The sequence below is a fragment of the Eurytemora carolleeae genome, unplaced genomic scaffold, assembly GCF_000591075.1.
Source record: "Eurytemora carolleeae unplaced genomic scaffold, Eaff_2.0 scaffold518, whole genome shotgun sequence".
Lineage (NCBI taxonomy): Eukaryota > Metazoa > Arthropoda > Copepoda > Calanoida > Temoridae > Eurytemora > Eurytemora carolleeae.
In genome coordinates this window covers 116,960-139,712 of record NW_019396412.1, presented here as the reverse complement: position 1 = coordinate 139,712, position 22,753 = coordinate 116,960, and the positions used below count along the sequence as shown (strand labels likewise).

Below are 22,753 nucleotides of genomic sequence, written 5' to 3'. Positions count from 1 at the left end.
TAACATAAAAGGTATTGACCAGAATATTGTACTTGACGGGCTGACTGAGAAGAAGTTACTTCATTTGAGTCCAGATGATATTGTTACCAAAATCGACAGGGTAACAAAGTCAGGAGCATACAGTACTCTACGCCACTTTCTAGAGGTACTAGATTATTACGGGACAATCTCCGCCCGAGTACCTAAGTACCAAGTACAATCCTGCTACAAGTTTGCCAATAGCAGTAATAAAGCTAGAACTGTTCTTGATGTATATCAAATGGCTTCCAGCAGCCGCTACAGGGAATCATTCAGAATGGTGTCAGCCTATGTAAGGCAGCAGCATGATCCTTTGATGAACAACCATGACATCAATGTATTGTTGAGAAACACGGGCTTGAGCCTTTATAAGTTTCGAGGCGTTGCATATGTTGAAATAAGAGCAGAGGAGGAGGCCACTGAAGAATCAGAATATCCATCAGAAAACGATCTGATAAATCTGTGCGGCCTCCCTGCTAAGGCACAAAGCCAGATCGACGAGACTATGTTCTTGCTTGAACCTCTGGTCCAGAAGGTCGATGCATAGGCTCAGGAGCAAACCCGGATGTCACAGATCATCCAAGAGCTCCACAGCATGATACAGGGCAAGGCAGCTACCCATAATGCAACCACAACCAGTGTCCCTGTCCCCTCGGACATGTTGGGACAAGCTGTTGAGCAAGCAATAGTTGTAAAGGTGGCAACACAAGGACAAGAATCGCCTGTTGCCACCATCGATCAAGTCTACCAGGACTTCGAAGAAACCATCCGCACCTGAAAAGGATCAAGTTATGTTTACTAATTAACGTAATAAACTTTAATTTCAAATATATTTTGTTTATTTAGTAGTTAATTATTGTATAACATAGTAGTTAAACACACTATATGCTGATCAGTTTATTAATTTAAAAGAAATATTTTACTGTAAACCATAGTTACGTGCTCAAATAAAATTAATATATCTGATCGGCTCAGTTGTAACATAATGCAACCCTAGTTAATAAAGCAAAATAAGCGTGCTAAGGTATTAATTGTGATGAGAATGCATTGATTCACCGGCCAACAATCGTCAGAATCAAATGTTCATATATTCACAATTAAAAAGTTGCATATATGTATATATGTATAGATACGTCTTGAAATAAAAAGAAAAAAAGAAACGATATTTTACTAATCTTATTTCAAGAAACCATTTGATTGCATACTGTGAGTTAATAAGAGGCCGATATTAAAGAAAATTAAACTTATTTAATTAAACTCTAAATTAGCCGAATCTGTAGTAAAGAAAAATTTCTTACGTTTTTAAAAAACTTGAATATTCCATATTGAGCGTAATAAGATGCCTAGCCATTACAATAAAAAAAAAATTAGTAATATAACTGTCAGCAAATTCATGATTTAGCAATATAAACAAAATAATCTCACTTACTTGCAAAATAAATTTTAAATTTAAACCGTCCATAACTCCAGTCCCTATTGCACACTTGAAGAATCCACAGCTGATTAATTATCAAAATATTTATTATAATAAAGCTGTACTGTCATTCGCCAATCGGAAAAGATAAGTAAAGTATACTGTCCCGCTATTGGCTGAATTAGATGTGACAAATTGAGGGAAATTTAAACGCAATCAGGAAAATGTTAAAGACGACATTTGTTCTAATCTGTTTATCTATAATGAAACTAACAGCCGTTAAACAGATAAGGAAAAATGACGCATTCACCTTCGTTGGGTTTGATTGTAATAAACCTACCAGACTAAATTCATATAAAAAGTCGGAATGGTGCATGCCCATGGCATTACATGAAAACCCAAAGGCTGATGTAAATATGAAAATAACAATAGTACAAAAGTTTGGATCTCAAGTAATAAAAGGAATTAAGTGTTCTAGGCGAACCTCCAAATTTTTCTTGTAATGCGGAACATAGGGCCATCAAAAATTTTTTGGACCTCTGATGATACTGGAACCAGAAAAAATGTCTGAAAATGAGTGCCATGATATGTACAACCGCAAAGCATACATCGCAAATGGTAAGACTATGAGAATTGGGTTGAACCAACAAATCCAATTCCCAGAAATTACCCACGGACGTATTTACTCAGACGAATATAACGTCTATTGTGATGGGGCAAAAATTACTATTAATGGTGAACAACATGAACGAATGTTGGAACTGAAGTCAGTCACCATAACAATGTCAGAAATTGACGTTGAAGTCTCCCCAAATAAAATTGTCGATCTTCATGGCAATGTAGAATTAGAAAAACATTGTATTGAAGATATGAAGTGTTTTATGGGGATTGATACAAAGCTGATATTGGAGAAACCAGATCGGTGTCAGTTAGCAAAGATCAGGAGTTTAACTGTCAACCAGGTCCAGTTGACCCATAAAGGGAAACATGAACCTTATTTATTTAATGAGGAACACAAGATCATCCTCAGGAAAATAGATAAGCAGTGAAGTGAAGAATGTGACTTGACATATTTCACCACTGATTATCCCGAGCTGATGATAATCCCAGACTCTCAGGAAAACATTGTCAAACTCCTGGAAATGTCAACACATGCTGATAGTATAAATGTTGACCTGGAACTGTGGATTAGCGAAGAGTTCCTTCATTTCCAAATGGAGAAGATGATACAATCCACCTATGTACACAACAACACCTATGTACACTTGGGACAAACTCACTTCATCAATTGGAGCGGAGCCCTATTCACCCAAATGCATTAATTAGGGACCGGGGAGATATCATCCAAGAGATGCAGTGCAGGACTGTAGAGGTCACCTCCAGTCCTGGTTATCAAAGACATGACAAGTGTTCAAAAGAATATTTGCCAGTATACCTGGGTGAGGAACCTGTCTACCTTGATACGTCTAGATTGATCACAAGACAACCAATCCTTGATCTATTAGACTGTGACGAAGTGTTCCCACCCATATTCGAAACCACCAACGGACAACTGGTCCAGGCTGCTCCTTCAGTTCAACCTATTGTGCTTCAGCTATCTAAACCTGAACAGCTAGGATATCATGTGGATGAACTGGAGCATGTAGAAGAGACAGACAGCCTGCTATACACTCTCAAAGAGTGGCAGGCTTATATGGAACTCTTCCATGCAAAGAGGAGCAGCAAAGCTGTCACATATGCACTTACAGCCCAATATTGTGCCAACTCTGGCTCTTGTGGCGAATACCAACCCACTGGAACCATAGGGTTTGAAATTGACAGCCAGGTTCAGAGCGCCAGTAAGATACTAGACTGGCAATCCTACCTGTGGGATGTCCTGGATACTTGGGGACACTACGCCAGTTTCATAGTAATCTTATACTTGATGGGAAAGCTCATATATGTGCTGGTGAGCATAGTAGTGACCCGTAAAAAAGGAACCTCGTGGGTTACTGCTATAAGACTTAACACGTCCTTACTAGCTGAATTCAGGAATAACCTGATTCAAACTCTTAAGGAACCAGAAAGGAGAAATGATATGACCTCCCCTCCTGGTATCGAGTTAGAAGAGTTCAATTAGCTCCAACATCTCTTATGATGATAGTAACCTAATTATGACAGGCTACCTATGCATCAGGGGGATCTTGTTTTATCCTAGGCTGATCCCAATAAGGGTGAACAGTCCCTTAGATACAACAGGATGTGAGAACAGTACCACCCGAACCTTAGAAGAGAAGACACACATATACAGCCGTCAGTCTTCCACTATTGTTTTGGGCCTCGTACTACCAGCACAGCTTACAGAGAGCTTCTACAAATATGAGCAATGATGACCAGATGATGATGAACCCAGCACACGGATTGGCACCAGATGATGGACATGAGGAGGACTTGACTGCAGGAAGACAGGAGGAGACGGTGAAGGAGATGTAGGACTTCCTTGGTGAGATATCGGAACAGATCCGAGCATTCAAGGACGCCATGCAGGGAAGCGCAAGCTCTCATCGACCACCAGTGGTCCCCAACAATAAACTGTGGGACACGGGGTTGGCTTGGGAAAGAGAGTTTGATCTCTATCCAGATGCAAGTAGAGATGATATTATATCCCGCTTGTATAACCAGGTCTGGGACCTGCTCCAGAAGATGAAGGAGCGTGTCATCCAACGAACCTGGAAAACAGAGGATCAAGAAATAGTTGAAGGATTGATCAACATAATGATCCTATCTGTACTTACTAATATATCAACTGATAAGATCCTCAAGGATCGAGTTGACAATGATGCTGTATAAATGACCATGATTCACTTGTAGTAATTATACTGTCATAGTACATAATTTAATGATATACAACTGTAATGTATAATGACTGCTAAATAAATACCTGTATGAAATGTTTAATAGAGAGAGAGGGTGTTATTAGGTTGCAATGATTATGAGTAATATTAGAGTGGATTCGAAATGTAGAATTAGCTTGATGTATGAAAGTATCAGGTTACAAAGATAGTGCATTACATAAAGGTCCAATCAGATAGAATGAGTAGACCCAGTGTGTATCATTATCTATAAAAGTAACTGAGTTTGATTCATTGCTCTAAGATGATATATTGTGAAAATACAACAACACAATACTAGTTCATGTAAATTAATAAAAATAAAAATAATTTTATTATTAATTTATTTTGAACATATTAGAGATGGGACAGAATTTAAACAAATTTCTCATGAATAAAAATATGCCTCCAGAGAGGTATAAACTCTCTGCCTCTGGTTTACAAGACCAGCGCTCTGCCACTGAGCTATGGAGGCTGTTATATTATTTAAGTAATAGTAACGCTTAGCTATAGTAAAAAATAAAATTATTGCAACATGCATGAATTTCAATTAATTTGCAGCTGAATGTGTAAAGAAAAAACTAAAGATAATAAAACAAAATTAATTTAAAAAAACATTAATTAAGAAAAAAATATGAAAGTATTTAATTTTGATAAATTACATTTGTTTAATCTACATATGCATGAGAGGCTAAATTACCCCCCTCTGTAGCATTTTTTAGAGACTTCAATGAAAAGTAAGTATTGATTCAAAATCCCATTCATCATTGAGATAAATCATTGAGATAAATGCATAAATTTTTTGATTTTATTTTTAAAATATTTTTAAACCATAAAGAACATATCACCAGAATTTGTGCAGAAAATGTTATAGAATGCAAGAAAAAATCTGTTATAAATAGACTAAATAATGAATATATTATTAATAATAATAATTTAATTAATTTATTCTGATTGCTTTTGTGATTAGAATATTTTGAAAATATATAGAAAATTAAACTTTGTACAAAATAGTTTAAAAAGTTAATTTGTAAGAAAATGTAATATTAATAGGTTTGCGTAAGTATAATTATTTTAATTTTACACTCCACTAGAAAACATGAATACGAGCATGCTAGGACTTAATATAATAATTGTGTTACGAAATAAAACATTTCAACTTTGGTCGCAATCCAATATTATATAAAATAAGTTTAAACAAAATATATAACATCTCTTCATAAACATTTTATAAATTTTTTGGAGTTTTTTTTTAGTATTTCCTCATCTAATACTTTATTTTTAATTGTTGTCCGCTAAAATACTGTCATATCACTCATTTATTTTAGGGAGCTTCGCATCCCTCTCTTGTAGTATTTTAGTTTTTATAATGTTACTTTACCTTTTTACATTTTTCATTAACATTATAAACACATGATCCAGACTGTTCTGAAAAGTTGCAATAATTAAAAGACTGTGTTGGCTTTAAAATGTCGCATTGCCTTGTCCTTTGATTTTACTCTGCTAACTCGTCTACTCTTTTTTTTAGCCTTAGACGTATATATTGTACATTTTAAATGAATATGATTATGAATATGAATATGAATATGAATATGAATATGAATATGAATATGAATATGAATATGAATATGAATATGAATATGAATATGAATATGAATATGAAAATGATTATGAATGTCGCAGAGCATGAGTTATGCTATGATTGCTTGAATTTTTTAAGACGGGGTCGACTTCAGAGTGTCCCAAGGCCTTGATTTTGCCTTACTCTAACTCGCTTTTACTTGTGCCCGAGACGTGTAATTTTTTGAACCATAAAGTACTTGTTTTTGGCTTCAGTTTTCCATGAGTAATTGGCAAAATTCTCAACGATTTCTGCGTTAGAGCTTGCAATCTAGGGATCACTGTAAATAATAATATCAATTTAAGATTTTGTGGATTTTGGGTTCATTGATAAAATACAAAAGTTCAATTTTCTGGGGGTCATAAAAATTTGGCCTGATCGGTTCAGCCGTCTCAACGTTGATTGGGAACAAACAGAGTAGCTAAAAACGGAGATTTTCATTGATAAAAGACCAAGTATTTATGAACAAATAAATAAAACTGAATCAAAAAGAAAACTTGCTGGAGATTACTTGAGATTTCTTTTAATTTCAATATCGAATGTTTATTAAACTTAACATAAATGAAATAGTATTTAATTTTAATAAATATAAACAAATGAATCAAGTTTACCGGTAAAGATTTAATAGTTTCATGGAGCAAAATCTTGAAGAAGAAAAAAACTTGTTCAGATAAGATCTGAAAATTTTATAGCATTATTATTAATGTGCAGTGGAATGCATGATGTAGAGAAGAGTGCACCTTTATAATAATATTTCATTTCAAATAAAAGCCGTTTACTACATGATAGCATCATTTTTAGGTTGAATTTTACAATCAATTCATACAAATTTTTTGCAAAATTAAAATAACGTGATTTATTTAAGGTTTTAACAGAGTGGTATGTGCACAATCGTAACAGTTGTGTAAGTCACTATATAACTAATCTGTGTGCATACATAATAAAACATCTTTAATAAACAACTCAAGAAAAACTGTGTATTTTAGAAAAATGTTAATAAAACTGACGTTTAGGACTAACTTGGTTTGCGAAAATTTATCAAATAAGTTTGTTATTAAATAGCAAGGATTAAAAGCAAGGTAGTTCAAATCATTTACCTGAAAATCTAAATTTAACATTTTAATGGAATAACAATCCAATACCCTTTAAAATAAAAATTTTAACCCACACAATATTCAAAAACTTTTTTAATTTATCAAAATCTGCTATTTCAATTTTTGTTAAATATCAAAAGAAATGGAGTTCTTGTCACAAGCTTAAATTCCGATATCTTTGCAACTTGATGAAGTTAACCTTTGATATTTCAAACTTAGACTATTTGATCAAACAGAATTCATAGTTTGAAATATCAGATGTCAACAACGTCAGGTTGAAAAGATATAAAGATTTAAAAACAAGAGTTTGTGGAAAGAACTCAGTTCTTAGACAATTTTGATCTGTGGGTAAGGCAGATTATCCACAACAGTAACACCTCCTTTTCCCAATGCTGACCCTCTAAGATGAAGCCGACCTCTACCTCGTTTTCGTCCACGACCCCGACCCTTTCCTTAAGCACATAGTTGTTTTTATCAGTGACCACTCTCTTCCCTTCCTTCCCCAAACACATCAATTATGACCTTTTTTCTTCGCTTACCACAAATTATGGGCAATACTGGTTTGAACAAGCTTGAAACTCTTTTTTTTTTGGTTTGCTACCCAGCAAAGCATAAATATGGGTAATTGTTCATCATTTTCCCTTTACTGGATGCCTCTTGAAAGTCTTCAATCTGATTTGAGATCAAAAATTTGTAGTTCTAACAAATCAAGGTTTATTTTTATCTTTGAAAGTTCACCAAAAGATCTACTCGTAGAACGAGAAGCATCAGGACAGCTACAAGAAGCTTAAAAAATGGTACTATATGAATCAGAAGTTCTACTAGAACCATCAGGACTGCTAATAGAAACACCAAAATGGCAAACAGAACCCTAAAAACTACTGCCAGAATTTTCAGGACTGATAATACACTGTAAAATTGAGACATGAAATCTTTTAAATATTAAATTCCATTTTTTTGTAAATGCTATTACTTTTTGTTTAATAATTTCTTCCTAAAAATACATTCTTTTAAAATTCAAATTTATTTTTATCAAGTTTTTTAAAAGCAATTACAAATCCAAATATATATACATTAAATTTTTTTAATATTTTTGATTCTTGACAGATAATAAAAATCTACTGGATTCATTATTTTTTAATTTAAGAATATTTTGATTAGAAACAAAACCAAAAAATATCTAAAATTGAATATTTTAAGCTCTAAATTGTATAAAATAATAGTATATAGATTTTTAACAAAGACAACTCTTAATTTCCAGAGAGCCGCTTCTGCGCAAGGGCAAACCCAACTGTCAGTCTAACATCTCAATCCAATATGGCGTCATAGCGGGTAAAATGAAAATCATGATAAAGTGAGCTTATAAATATTACCTTAAAAACTTAAACCTGTGATATATATTTGAGAGAAGTAACAATGTTTTTGTGAATATTTTCTAGTATATAATCGTAGTAGGGGGCAGGGAGTAGGAAGGCAGGGAATAGGAGGGTAGGGAATAGGGGGCATTGAGTAGGAGGGCAGGGAGTAGGGGGGCAGGGAGTAGGGGAGCAGGGAGTAGGAGGGCAGGGAGTAGGAGTGTGGGGAGTAGGAGGGCAGGGAGTAGGAGGGCTGGGAGTAGGAGGGCAGGGAGTAGGAGGGANAAACGTGTATCCGGGGGCATGGAGTAGGAAGGCAAGGATTAGGGTAGCAGGGAGTAGGAGGGCAGGGAGTAGGGGGCAGGGGAGCAGGTAGAGGAGGGCAGGGAGTAGGAAGGTAGGGATTTGGGTAGCATGGAGTAGGAGGGCAGGGAGTAGGAGGGCAAGGAGCAGGAGGGCAGGTAGTAGGGTTTCCAGTTGTAATTATGTTACACGTAACACTTTCTTTCACTTATACAGAGGAGCATTATGCAAAATTACTTGTTAATTACTTTTACAAAAGAAAATCTAGTTTTGCATAATTAAGGTGTAATTACGCAAAATTACGTAATACAAAACCATTCCATAATTAGTACATAGTGGGGAAATATGTGTAAGGATATGTGCGCTACAAGAAGTTCCAATCTGATTGAATAATTTAAATACTTTAAAATTGCACCATTTTGCGAATTTACTTTTGTAGAAATTACGCAAAATTAAGGCGTAATTTTGTGAAATTGAAGTTTCCCCAATTACGCATAATTATTACAATATTTTGCGAAATTACCTTGTAGAAATTATGGTTTAATTTAGCGAAACCAATGTTTTGTTGATAACGTATTATCATTATAAAATTTTGCGAAATTACCTTGTAGAAATTTCGCAATATTTTGCATAAGTGAATAATATATTACGTTGGAAACCCTAGCTGGGAGTAGGAGGGAAGGGAGTAGGAGGGCAGGGAGTAGGAGGGCAAGGAGTAGGAGGGCAGGGAGTAGGAGGGCAGGAGGGACAGTGGAAATCTTGTTAAATCTTTAGTTTCTGTATCTAATATTTAATGAATAAATATTAATGAAATATATTGTAATTAATTCCCAGTTAGTGAGTTTTGATTCATTTTAGAAGAAAATTTTCATATTTTAAAGTAATAAATTCTTTATATTTACAGAAATGTTAAAAAATTTATTCAGTTTTATTTTTATTTATATGTTGCTTGAGTCTCCTGCCAGGTTTCTCTGGTTGTGAAGATGCAATATTCTCTAGTATTTTATTCAACTATATTGAATGGGTTGTTTCTAAATTTCGCTACTAGGGTAAAGTATCACTGCACTGCACACGGCAGGCTTTGGTATTCCTAAATTTTGAATAATATATTCAATAAAGTTGTATAAAAATCACTCATAATGTAAACGCGTGATTATTTACTTAATTGATTCAGAATTTTGAATAAAAAATTTTACAAATTGTAATAATTCTATCCAATTGGATTCGATTTGATAAACAAAATTATTCAAAATTTAGATAAATTTGATATTATTGTAGGTTAATCGCCTGAATAGAAAATATTGAATAAAATATACAATATAAAGTTTTACAGTGTAGAAGCTTCAGGACTGCTATCAAAAGCATAATTACGCTTGCTTTAGCTTCAAATTCAACTTTTTTGGAGCTTATCTGATTATTTAAATTTTAATCAGTACCTAGGAAGCAATGCAGTTGATCTAGGGCTTTCAAACTTTACAATATACTTGATTATTATTTAGGAAAATACTTAAAATTTGAGGACCTTAATATTTACCTTTCTAAAGTTGTTGCATAAAAACATACCCTATCTGAACACTTTTATAAATACACACACAGTCATTTGTATATCCTCACCGCACATTGAAGTATTCTGAGATAAACAAGATTTATTATGTATACATATATTGGGGAACAGTCCCTTCTTTGTTTAGATCTGAGACGCTCTACCCCCTGGATAGATAATATGCTACTGGAGACTCCGCTCCTGCGCAAACTGGCAGTACCACAGAGATCATCAAGAGGATTACACCTTCAGATACTCTCTTTTGGTGTACTACTCCACTATACTGATGAACCCAAACGCTGATGCCTTTTATCCAATCTGCACCAGCTCCTCTTCCGTTCCCATTTCACCTACTCTAGAGCATCCCACCTGCCTCCCTTCCCCCTCCTTCCAGGAGAATGCTGTCTTGTATTCGGAGGTTCTTGAGGAATCTGAAGCCCAAGCCCCTGGTCCTCCTCCCTTTACCCTACATCTCTCTGATCCTAATATGTCTGTTGATACTCCTTGGGGACCTCCTGAGGAAGGGAGACCTAGTCACCCCCTCCCCCACCCCAGACTCCTGGTTCACTCTGATCCAACCTATAACAATAAGATTAGTAGTGACCTTAGATAATGTGATTTATGCTTTCCTTGTATTTACACATTTTTTATTAATAATAAGGATTATAATCTCAACTTGTTCTTTGATTTACAGATAACATATTTTTATCTTAAGTGTAGAGTGTAATGTTTAAGTCTGAATACAAAAAAGGACTTAAAGATATCTGCTGCTACAGAATACTAGAATAAACATCAATTTTCATACCTCATTTTGTTTGCCCATTTAGAAACACATAACTTCTTTGACCCCAATTTTTTTAGCTAATCCTGTTTTTCTGAAGACAAAAATATTTTTGTTGGGGTTTCTAAGCCTGAGACCATAGCTCCTGCAATGAAAATCTTAGCTAATGAGCAAAAAACTCTGAAAATTTCAATACATAATCTTTTTTAATCGCACTTATCATTTGCAAAAAAATAAAGTATGAAAAAACTTATTTTATAAAAGTTTTAGAAATAAATATACATTTTGCGCAACTCGTTAGCTGTCCAATTTTTATCTGTATGCCATTAAATGAAATAAACCAATTATTTAATAACGCACATCAAATGTATTATTATGAACTACTCTACTGCATTTATTGGAATAATTTTTATTTTTTGTTTTTAATCAAATAACGTTTTGTCTAGGTCTACGAAGATGGCTTTAGAGCTGAAAAATAAGATGAAACTCGGTAAGTTAAAGGATTATTCATATAGTGAAAATGAGCATAGCATGGCTAGTGACAGGCAATAACTTTTCTTTTATTATTTATAAAGGTTTTTGAACTCGCCTCACAAAAGTGTAATTGTAAAAGTTTTCTTATAATAAAACTATGCAAACGTGTATCCTATAAATGAAAATTAAATGAAAAATGAACCAAACAATCTATCGTTGTTGGTTCTTTGTTGCATATAAAGTGAAAATTAAATGATTAAAACGATTAAAAATAAAGTGAAAGATTAAACGATTAAAACGATTTAAAACCTAAGATCATTCAAAAATTAAAAAAAGAACTTATTGTCCATTTCTAGCTAAAAGAAACTACGTTATCTTCCAAATTATTGATTAAATTAAGATTTCATGGGTACTGTTGTGAATCAGGTATGTCCCTCTTTCAATAGAGAGTCACTTGAAATTATAAGGACAGGTCCTTTAATCAAAATAAACGTTTTAGACCCTGGGGAGGTTGGTGCAGCGGCCTGGTTGGACAGGAACCAGGCAAATATTATAGCTTCAGGTAGGGGGTAACCTTTACTAGTGGATCCCTTTATCAGTGGATCCCTTTATTAGTGGATCCCTTTATTAGTAGATTCCTTTATCAGTGGATCCCTGTATTAGTGGATCCCATTACTAGTGTATCCCTTTAAGTAGTGGATCTTTTACTAGTGGATCCCTTTACTAGTGGATCCCTTTACTAGTGGATCCTTTAACTAGTGGATCCCTTTACTAGTGGATCCTTTAACTAGTGGATCCCTTTATTAGTGGATTCCTTTATTAGTGGGTCCCTTTATTGGTGGATTCCTTTATTAGTGGATCCCTTTATTTGTGGATCCCTTTATTAGATTCCTTTATTAGTGGGTCCCTTTATTGGTGGATTCCTTTATTAGTGGATCCCTTTATTTGTGGATCCCTTTATTAGTGGGTCCCTTTATTAGTGGATCCCTTACTTAGCGGATCCCTTTACTAGTGGATCCCTTTATTAGTGGATTCCTTTACTAGTGGATCACTTTACTAGTGGATTCCTTTATCAGTTGATCCCTGTGCTAGTGGATCCCTTTACTAGTGGATCCCTTTGTTAGTGGATTCCTTTATTAGTGTATCACTTTACTAGTGGATTCCTTTATCAGTAGATCCCTGTGTTAGTGGATCCTTTTACTAGTGGATCCCTTTGTTAGTGGATTCCTTTATTAGTGGATCACTTTACTAGTGGATTCCTTTTTCAGTAGATCCCTGTGTTAGTGGATCCCTAGATTAGTGGATTTCTTTGTCAGAGGATTCCTATGTTAGTGGATCCCTTTACTAGTGGATCCCTTTATTAGTGGATTCCTTTCTTAAGGGATCACTTTACTAGTGGATTCCTTTATCAGTAGATCCTTGTGTTAGTGGATCCCTTTACTAGTCGATTCCTTTATTAGTAGATCCTTGTGTTAGTGGATCACTTTACTAGTGGATTCCTTTTTCAGTAGATCCCTGTGTTAGTGGATCCCTTTATTAGTGGATTCATTTATCAGAGGATTCCTGTGTTAGTGGATTCCTTTACTAGTGAATCCCTTTACTAGTGGATCCATTTACTTAGTGGATCCCTTTATTAGTGGATTCATTTATCAGAGGATTCCTGTGTTAGTGGATTCCTTTACTAGTGAATCCCTTTACTAGTGGATTCCTTTGTTAGTGGATCCCTTTATCAGTGGATCCATTTACTAGTGGATCCGTTTGTTATTGGTTTTTATTCCTAAATTTTTTTTAAATGGGGGGAAATATTCCCACAACCTCTACTTTTAGAGGTTTTTAAATACTTTCTCCTGAAACACTTAATTTTGTATGTTTTTGTTATATTTCATAAATAAATAATTTTTTTCTTTTTTATTTGTGAATCCCTTTTCTAGTAGATCTCTTTATTAGTGGATTACTTTGTTAGTGGATCCCTTTATTAGTGGATCTCTTTATTAGTGGATCCTTTTACTAGGTTATCCCTTTTTTAGTGGATTACTTTGTAAGTGGATTCCTTTATTAGTAGATTACTTTGTCAGTGGATCCCTTTATCAATGGAAACCAATTTGATGGATTCCTTTTTTTAAGTGGAGCTTTTTATAAGGAGCTCTGACCTTTTCCGGGGATCCCTTATTAAAGGATCTTATAATAGTGTATCTCTTTCAAGAAGTTTTTTTGTGGGATACCTTGTAAGTGGATCTATTAATAATGGAGCCCTTTTTAGAAGAACCCTTTTTATTGGATCCCTAGCTAGTGAGCTTCTTTTTAACAAACCTCTGTTATTGCCCCCTTTTTAGTGGATCCATTTAAGTCGACGATCCTATTTTGGTTGATCCGAATTTAGTCGTTAAATTGATTGTTATCTTAAATATAAAAGATCCTTTAAGCATTATCTGATGGCAGATAGTTTGTTTTTTCTCAATCAAGATTTCTATAATATTATTATTATATTTCATTATAGATTATTAATTATAAATTTATCATAGATACTTAGATCAAGGTTTACAGGGTACCGTTGTAAAATGTCCATCTAAGAGAACACTAAATGGAGCCCCACTTGGAGTTTTTATGTCGAATACTAAATTACAACCCAATTTATTAGTTTTCGTTCATAGTTTGATATTGCTCTATTGTAAGACTATTAATAAATTACTGTTAAATTTGATTTAACGGATTTTTTAATTCAGGAGTTATGAAAGGAGATTGCTCACCACTTAAAATTATCGCCATCAATAAGGTTTAGCTTTAAGTTTGCTATTTCAAACTTGAGTTGCATCAGAGTTTATTTATTTGCTATTTCAAGCTTGAGTTACATCAGAATGTATTAATTTGCTATTTCAAACTTGATTTGCAGTAAAGTTTATTAATTTGCTATTTCAAACTTGAGTTGCATCAGAGTTTATTAATTTGCTATTTCAAACTTAAGTTGCATCAGAGTTTACTAATTTGCTATTTCAAACTTGAGTTACATCAGAGTTTATTAATTTGCTATTTCAAACTTAAATTGCATCAGAGTTAATTTTTTTGTAATTTTCATCTTTATTGTGCATCAGAGTTTTAAGTCTGCTATCTTCAACTTTGGTTGCATCAGAATTTATTAGTTTTGCTATCTCAAATATGATTTGCATCAGAGTTTATTAGTTTTGCTATTTTGGACTGTACTTGCATTAGAAATTATTAGTTTGCTTTTTTATATTTTAGTTTGCCTCAGAGTTAATTAGTTTACTATTTTAAACTTTGCTTGTCTCAGAGTTTATTAGTTTGCTATTTTAAACTTTGTTTGCCTCAGAGTTAATTAGTTTGATATTTTAAACTTTGCTTGTCTCAGGGTTTATTAGTTTGCTATTTTAAACTTTGTTTGTCTCAGAGTTTATTAGTTTGCTATTTTAAACTTTGCTTGTCTCAGAGTTTATTAGTTTGCTATTTTAAACTTTGTTTGTCTCAGAGTTTATTAGTTTGCTATTTGAAACTTTACTTGCAAAAAGATGATTATAATACTGATATATTTAAGACTAGATTGGGAATGTGAACCCGGCGTTGCCCAGGGGAGTCATAATTATTCCTTCTGTTTACCTGCGCTTTGTCGTAAATTACGTTTTTAGCTATATTTACCGTTAAAAGTGGATCCAATCAACTTACAATCTCAAACCCAAACTAAGAACATTCCCGTGGTTCTCCCGAGTTCCCCAATCAAAATTTGAGACAAATTGGGCTAGGGGTTCCTGAGTTATGATCGGACAGACAGTCAGACAAACACAGATTACAACTTAATAATCTAGGCTGGTATTGAAGAAGAGTGCGAGCTCCCCTGTTCAGGGACCGAATTTAAAGAATTTGAGCTACTGCCGATTCAAATTTGAACCACCGATTCATGTTAAAGATTTAGGAAAGATTTGAATGGGTGATTCAAATTTGAACCGGCGGTTGGCAGTTTAACAAACCCTCAAATTTATTAAATTTTGCCCCAGTACTGGCTAATATTGCTCCCAAGTCCGGACCTGATATAGGAATTTATCATTATTCTTCAATTCGCTTTCAAATTAAATAAGTAAATAAAAGTTTAGCATAAATTATACACTTCTTATCTCACAGTTTAAACTAGGATGATTTTTTTTATGGAATGTTTAATTATTAAAGCTGATACGAGGCTGTTTGTTTAAAAAGTAAACGAGATGCTTTAGTAGTTGTTTTATTTTAAATAATTGATAAATCTATGATTTAGAAAGAATCAGTACGGGAACAAGGTATTATAAAATTTTATTTAATCCATTATTTATAGAAAAAATTGAAAAGTCGTCATAAATTCAAGACTATACAAATAAATATTGATAAAAATCATTGATTTTTGCCAATTCTGTAAATAAAATAAAGCCTTTTTAAACAAATTTTTGCTCTGCGCAAACATACTGAACATCCGGGGGGAATTAATGTTTTCAAAGGAAAAATATACCCTTGAAATATTAAGAGGATGAAAACATTAAAGTTGAAAAATAATGACGATTACAAAATAAAGTGACCTGGGCTGATTACTAAATAAAATGCACCAAAATCAGACTGCATTCAGGGGGAATTTTTATTTTGTTTAAAAGTACATTGGTGAAATTTTTTCACTGGATTTCCCAAAACATCTTTGAAGGTCAGGGATCTTTTTATGATTGCATAACATCTCTTTCTTTCATCACCCTATCATTCATAAATTATGAAATCTTAACATTATCTTAATAATTTTGAACAAAATATTCATAATTCTGAAATAATTTTGTTAAGTTTGATATCATAAAGAAAATGGCAGTAAATTTGTGACTTGTAAGTTGTACACTTGGAATCATATTCTACTTTATACCCTTCTTCCTTTATTTTCTTCAATCCCTGAAATAATCTAAAAGTGTTACATTTGAACCCTATGTGATTAAAGTATGGTACTGAAAAAGACTTTATTTTCCACAGGTCTAATCAGAAAAAAGGCTTCAAGGATACTGTTGTAAAAGTTGTCACGAATCTTTGACTTAATATATTACTATCAAGGTTTGCTGTGAACCAATGGTTGAAATATGAGAGTAGTAATTAGAGCCCCTGGATAACAAATGACCTAATTATGTATAAGTGTTCAGTTTTAATTTTTCAATAAAATTATTTAAAATAGCAGGTGACCTTTCATATTTTATACGCCATCCAGAGGGACAAAGTAAGAAAGAAAACAGTGAAATGCTTTCGTGTGCTTTTTAACTTTTTATTATACCTCTAGTGTATGCATAAAAATGTGCTAATAACAGTTTAAGACTTATATCGACTATTTGAATTACAAGTTACAAAATCCTTTCTTAATTGAACGGAAAAAAGAAGACGACAATCATATCACTATTCTAAATCAAATAAATATTTTAAACGACTATATCGAATTGGTCACTGAATTTCCATGTTTATTGGGACACCCTGTATTATAATTCCAAATTAAATTATTTTCAGATTAAAACTAATATTCAAGTGTTTAACGTTTTTCTAGTTAGTTGTGATTTATTAAACTATACATGTGGGTCCAGTGCTTCCTGTTTTATAAAAAAAAATATTTTTAAATCGTAATATAAGGTGGAATGTTGGATGTACATCAGCCTTGCCACTGGGCTGCTTTACAGTATACATGAATTATTTTTATATTTTTATTATAAAAAAATTTAAATTTAATTTTTATTTTCAAAGCTTAATATGTTTTTTTTCTTCAAATTAACACCTTTCTTTTTTATTCTTTCCTATTATAACGCTTGGGAACTAACCACCACTACCCTAGTATGGTGTATTTTATCTGATAGTTAGTAGACGGTTTTTTTGGAGGATTTTTCTTGTCTGGTTCATTGGATCCATAATTTACCAGATTCTAAATTTAAAATAGAACTGGAATGTTTATGTATAGCAGTAACCCGTCCACAGGCTGACGATGAAAAAATCTTCTATGGCCAACTACGAAAGTAGAACATATTTATTTCAAATTAAAATAAACTGTTTGTAATTTATACATGGCGTTTAAAGTAGAAATAATGAAGAAATTATTAAAACTAAAGAACAGTAGACGGCAGAGGATCCTGATGGAGTGGTAGTGGTAGTGGATCCTGATGGAGTGGTAGTGGATCCTGATGGAGTGGTAGTGGATCCTGATGGAGTGGTAGTGGATCCTGATGGAGTGGTAGTGGATCCTGATGGAGTGGTAGTGGATCCTGATGGAGTGGTAGTGGATCCTGATGGAGTGGTAGTGGTTGTTGTACTTTCATCAAATGTGTTGACTGGTTTAAGGTATCCAAATTTGTTGAATTTCTCCATTGGACTAGCTGCTGTTAAAGCAACTGCTAAACCTAACAAAACAAACATAGCTCTCAATCCAAACATTGCTGATGATGTGTTGTCAACTGATACTAGGACCTACCCTTCTCTTTATTATATAGTCTTCTTATCTTACAATATACGTTGGATGCTTTACGTCAATACTCAGATTATTACTTTACTTCCTTCATTTTTATTCAGTGGCGTAACAAAGGCAGGGGGGGGGGTGGTATCACAGCTTTCTTTACAACCCCTTTCTGTTTTTCTGATCATTCCACCCAGCCCTTTGGTTTTTTTACGTCTGCATTGTCATGTGTTCAGTTAATAAAGAATGTAGAACTCGTTCTCAAACCGTACCGGTTATCTGATCCAGAGAAAACTGACCTAGGAGGGTTTTGACCTGAAAATGTATTGAATTTAAAAATAGGTTAGGTTTAGCTGAATTGTATAGTTGAAGTTGGATAGTGGTTAAATTTAATTATGCGGGAGAAGATTTACCATTTGGAAAAAATGTATGTGATTTTGTTATCACCGTAAAAAAGGACAAATTCAACTTATATCACAAAAACTGTAAAACTGGGGTATAGGATGACCGATGACACTGAATTCTTATTATTTTCAACACAAAATAGGTAGTTTTTAGATATTTGGGACATTAAAAAAGAGAAAAACACTTTTGCCATTCTTTATTTTTGATTTGTTAATTTAAGTGTACACCGATACATTATTAATAATCATGTATATTTTATGAAAAATGTTAATATTATGCTTGATATTTTTATTAATTACATTAAGTATATCTCTCTCTTCCTTGGTTAGATAAACATAGTTTAGCAAACGAAAAGGCAAAAAACGAAGAAGAGAACATGGAAGGTGAGGAAGGTCAAAGATTTGATGTGATTACTCATCTCCTCTTTATATTTCTCCTCAGCAACAGCAGATGCTAAATCCTTGAAATATAATTTTCATTAAACATTTGTTTATGATCGAGAAGGGGGATTGGTATTTAACTAAAGGGTGTCCCACGAAACATGACAGTTGGTAAATAGTTTATAATGTCGTCTTCCATACATTGTATTAAATATTAATGGCTTTATGCAGTTTATCTTATTTAAAAAGATTGTTAACAATAACACAAATGATAAACAGACATTTGGTGCATCTCTGGCGTTAGATGAAGATTCACCGTATACTAACTAATGTTTGTTTACATTAGATCGGCTGCCTTTGTTATTGTTGTTACGCAAAAACTAGTTCTCCAGCAGTCCTAAAACGTCACAGCAAAGTATACGGAAACCCTATTGCCCCCTCCTTGTATTCAATTCTCCTTAAAGAAAACCAAAGACAAAATTGCGAGTCCAGGGTTCAATATCTAATGTACTAAATGACACCCCAGCGAGAAAATTACTTCAAATCATTTCTATGATATATATATATTCTATATTATGTAATATATTTCCATCTGTACATACATACTTTTTCTTGTTGGTGAGATTCAGTTGTTTGACAGACAGCACTATCAAACACGCTGATTGTGATCGGTTTAACCTAGGATTAGGAATACTATTAAAGGGACTGCGTTAAAATTTCAAGTGAACTTTCATTTTTTAAAAAAGGGGGCATGCCCAATGTACAACGGTATCTGATCAATAATCGTCGACAACCTAGTTTGAAAAGAGGTCAATATCTGACAATTTCCTTCATATATCTTTTTGAGCCAGAAATGCGCAAGTCTTTTTTTATAGAGAAACCACATTTGACATAACTCTGCTTTCAAAGAGAAGATGATTGATTACTGTGAATTCTTTCTGAGATAGAAGGTACCGTTGTGTATGAAACATGTAACTCGGTAAGGATAAGGGTACAGGGAAGGGTACATACATAACAGTAAAACGGCTGGAGATGGTGGGTCTATTTTATTCTTTGAAAAATTAATTTTTTATGCTTTGCTTAGGGTATTGCACATCATTCGGTCGGAAGGTCTGTCGGTGATCTAAAAAGAAAATTGCCCTTCCTTAAACCTTATAATTGGGATATAGTCGGGTCTATATTCTACATATTTTAAAAACTGGCCTTAATGATATTCCATTGCACCTCAATACTTATAGCACTAAGTTCTGTTATAGACTAAGGTCTTTTCAGACCCCCCCCCCCCTCTCCAGCCTGGTTAGGGTCATGTACTTTTAAAATTTCAACTTTTATGATTCAAAATTAGATTTTGAATTAATAATTCAAAAATCGATTTTGAACTTAAAATTCAAAATTAGATTTTGAACTTATAATTCAAATTAGATTTTGAATTAATAATTCAAAAATCGATTTTGAACTTAAAATTCATAATTGAATTTTGAACTTATAATTCAAAATTAGATTTTGAATTAGAATATTTGGGATTGATTTCATACTTACCCTATTACCATTCAGGTGGTAAAAAAACGTATCATGTCTGAAAAAAAAGTAACTGAACATTTTTTAAACAAATTTTGATAAAAAAATCTGTGTGAATAAAAGTTTGTTACATTGCAACGGTTTGTGAAAAAAGAAAATGGAAAAAATTCCACCGACTCGGAACTATTAAAAGTGTTTGAAAAATTGTAAAATAATAAATACTTGCTCGGGACCTTGTAACCCAGTATTTGTTTGTGAACTAAACTTCAGCTATAAAAGTCTATCCCTCTCAACTTAGAATTTTTAAACCCAAGCTAAGAACATTACCGTGGTTCACCCATCAAAATTTATGACAAATCAATCAAGGGGTTCGTGAGTTATGATCGGACATCCAAACAATCAGACAAATGCAGACTTAACTACTTTATATATATATATATATATACAGGGTGAGTCAAAAAAAAGTGTGATTTGCGGCGCCTGGCGCAAAATTGTACCTTTTTCGGTGCAACTCTCCTGTATGGTGTTTTTTCAATATTTTTTGAAAATTTGTAAGTTTATTTAGTACTCCAATGGCCCAAAAAAAAATCCGCGAATCTTTTTTTCTTTCAAAATCAAAAGTTCAGAAAAGCAAAAATGTGCATTCATATTATTTCTCTCTAAATCTAAAATTTTATTAAAATTGTAATAAGAAAATTCGCAATTTTCAGTTCTGGGCTAATTTTTAAGGAAAAGTGGTTTAAGTTCTCTAGTTCCTTTCTTCTTAGTATATTCTAAAGTATTAAATATACGCTGTTCAGTTGAAACCTTAAGAATCATTGAAAAACAATTTTTCCGTAAAAGTCATTCCAGAACTGAAAATTGCGAATTTTCTAATTACAATTTTGCGAATTTTCAGAGATTCTGTGATTCAATCTTTTTATAATTTTAGATTTCGATAGAAACAATTTATTTACACATTTTTGTTTTTCTGAACTTTTGATTTTGAAAGAAAAAAAGGTTCGCGTATTTTTTTTTTTTGGACCATTGAAGTACCAAAAAAAGCACAAATTTTTTAAAATATAGTTTTATTCAACTGATCATATATTCATGATCAAAAGTTTGAGTAGTTTTCAGAACACTCCTTTAATACGTTTATAATGTTGTTTTCTACATTTTTGCATCATATTATGATTAATAAGTAATCTGATTTGATATGTCACATTAATTTTACTATATGACTCATCCAGTTTGCAGTGCTGTATGAATAGTGAAAGTACCTACTCCTTCTAAGCTTTAGAGAGAATGCTAATAGAAGTATAAAAGTGATCATTAGGGTTCCAATGGTTGGTCCGATGACAAGGCTTAACATCGCTCCTTGAAAAAAATACTTCATTTTATTAAATTCTTATTTTTTTAGTTTATATATCTTGTGGAAAAGATTTACTTACGCGACGTTCCCAGTGATAAACATCGTTTTGACGCCCTTTTTTAACATTTAATTTTTTCAGACTTTTGAGATGTATATTTTATTTCAAAATTGCATTCTTTACAAGTTTGCTTTTATTAAATAACGCAAAAGTTTTACTCTGACCAAAGCTAAGATATAAACCAAAACATTTTTTGAAAAATTATCCAAAATGAAAATTTAGAACAATTTAATAATATCCAATTCTTGAGAATATAATTTTTCAATGTGTTAATTAACTAACATTCTTAACGTAAAAGAACAGAACATTTTTGGAAATGGATTTAAAAGTAATGCTCATCTCTATATGTTACCACTTTGCCAGAATCCATGAGGTTTTTGAGGGGGAGCTTGTTTATTCAAGGATGGATCTATCGTGATCAGAAGAAGAGCAAACAGGAAACCCGAGGATACAACCAGAACACTAGTTATCACACTGTTTCTCAGATTAAACCAGGAACCCTGAAATATATTCTCTAAACTGGAAACCCGAGGATACAACTAGAACACTAGAAACCAGGAACCCTGAAATATATTCTCTAAACAGGAAACCCGAGGATACAACTAGAACACTAGAAACCAGGAACCCTGAAATATATTCCCTAAAAAGGAAACCCAAGGATGCAACTAGAACACTAGAAACCAGGAACCCTGAAGTATATTCCCTAAAAAGGAAACCCAAGGATACAACTAGAACACTAGAAACCAGGAACCCTGAAATATATATCCAAATATATACCCATGGATACAACTAGAACACTAGAAACCAGGAACCCTGAAATATATTCTCTAAACAGGAAACCCAAGGATATCAACTGTAAACACTAGAAACCAGGAACCCTGAAATATATTCTCTAAACACCTTATCACCTAAATCTGGTTCCGGAACTATAAGTTTTATTTTTACAATATTTTAATATATTTTTACATTTGCCAAGTAGCAATTATAAGACTGGGTTGACTTAGAAGTGTCGCAATGCTTTTCCTTAGATTTTACCTCACTAACTCACTTACACTTTTTTGCATATAGATATAGTAGATTTGTGCCAATCTTTTAGAAGTAATTGGCAAAATTCTCTTACTACCCCCCCCCCCCC

General features: G+C 33.1%; 2 protein-coding genes and 1 non-coding gene across 16 annotated transcripts in view; 1 reads left to right on the top strand and 2 right to left on the bottom strand.

Moving 5' to 3' along the window:
* Positions 1-4,705: 4,705 nt before the first annotated feature.
* Trnat-ugu (transfer RNA threonine (anticodon UGU)) lies at positions 4,706-4,777 on the bottom strand. The gene has a single exon. It is a non-coding gene; the product is annotated as a tRNA-Thr (tRNA).
* Positions 4,778-11,281: 6,504 nt separating this feature from the next.
* LOC111702800 (nucleoside diphosphate-linked moiety X motif 17) overlaps positions 11,282-22,753 on the top strand; it is a 12,989-nt gene continuing 1,517 nt past the window's right edge. The window contains exons 1-7 of one of the 2 annotated variants that reach the window (XM_023474589.1): positions 11,302-11,489; positions 11,973-12,035; positions 14,197-14,246; positions 15,289-15,325; positions 15,478-15,516; positions 15,732-15,753; positions 16,535-16,652. In XM_023474589.1, coding sequence (XP_023330357.1) covers positions 11,456-11,489; positions 11,973-12,035; positions 14,197-14,246; positions 15,289-15,325; positions 15,478-15,516; positions 15,732-15,753; positions 16,535-16,577 — 288 coding nt within the window. In that variant the 5' untranslated portion in view covers positions 11,302-11,455 and the 3' untranslated portion in view covers positions 16,578-16,652. Of the gene's footprint in view, positions 11,490-11,972; positions 12,036-14,196; positions 14,247-15,288; positions 15,326-15,477; positions 15,517-15,731; positions 15,754-16,534; positions 16,653-22,753 lie in introns of those variants that run through there. The other variant, XM_023474590.1, reaches the window with a different exon arrangement.
* LOC111702798 (uncharacterized) overlaps positions 17,460-22,753 on the bottom strand; it is an 18,067-nt gene continuing 12,773 nt past the window's right edge. For all 13 annotated transcript variants that reach the window (XM_023474574.1, XM_023474578.1, XM_023474581.1 and 10 more), the window contains 5 exons: positions 21,971-22,118; positions 21,469-21,565; positions 20,231-20,267; positions 19,298-19,369; positions 17,460-18,771 (listed from right to left, as the gene is read on the bottom strand). In XM_023474574.1, the coding sequence (XP_023330342.1) occupies positions 18,652-18,771; positions 19,298-19,369; positions 20,231-20,267; positions 21,469-21,565; positions 21,971-22,118 (474 nt within the window). In that variant the 3' untranslated portion in view covers positions 17,460-18,651. The remainder of the gene's footprint in view (positions 18,772-19,297; positions 19,370-20,230; positions 20,268-21,468; positions 21,566-21,970; positions 22,119-22,753) is intronic.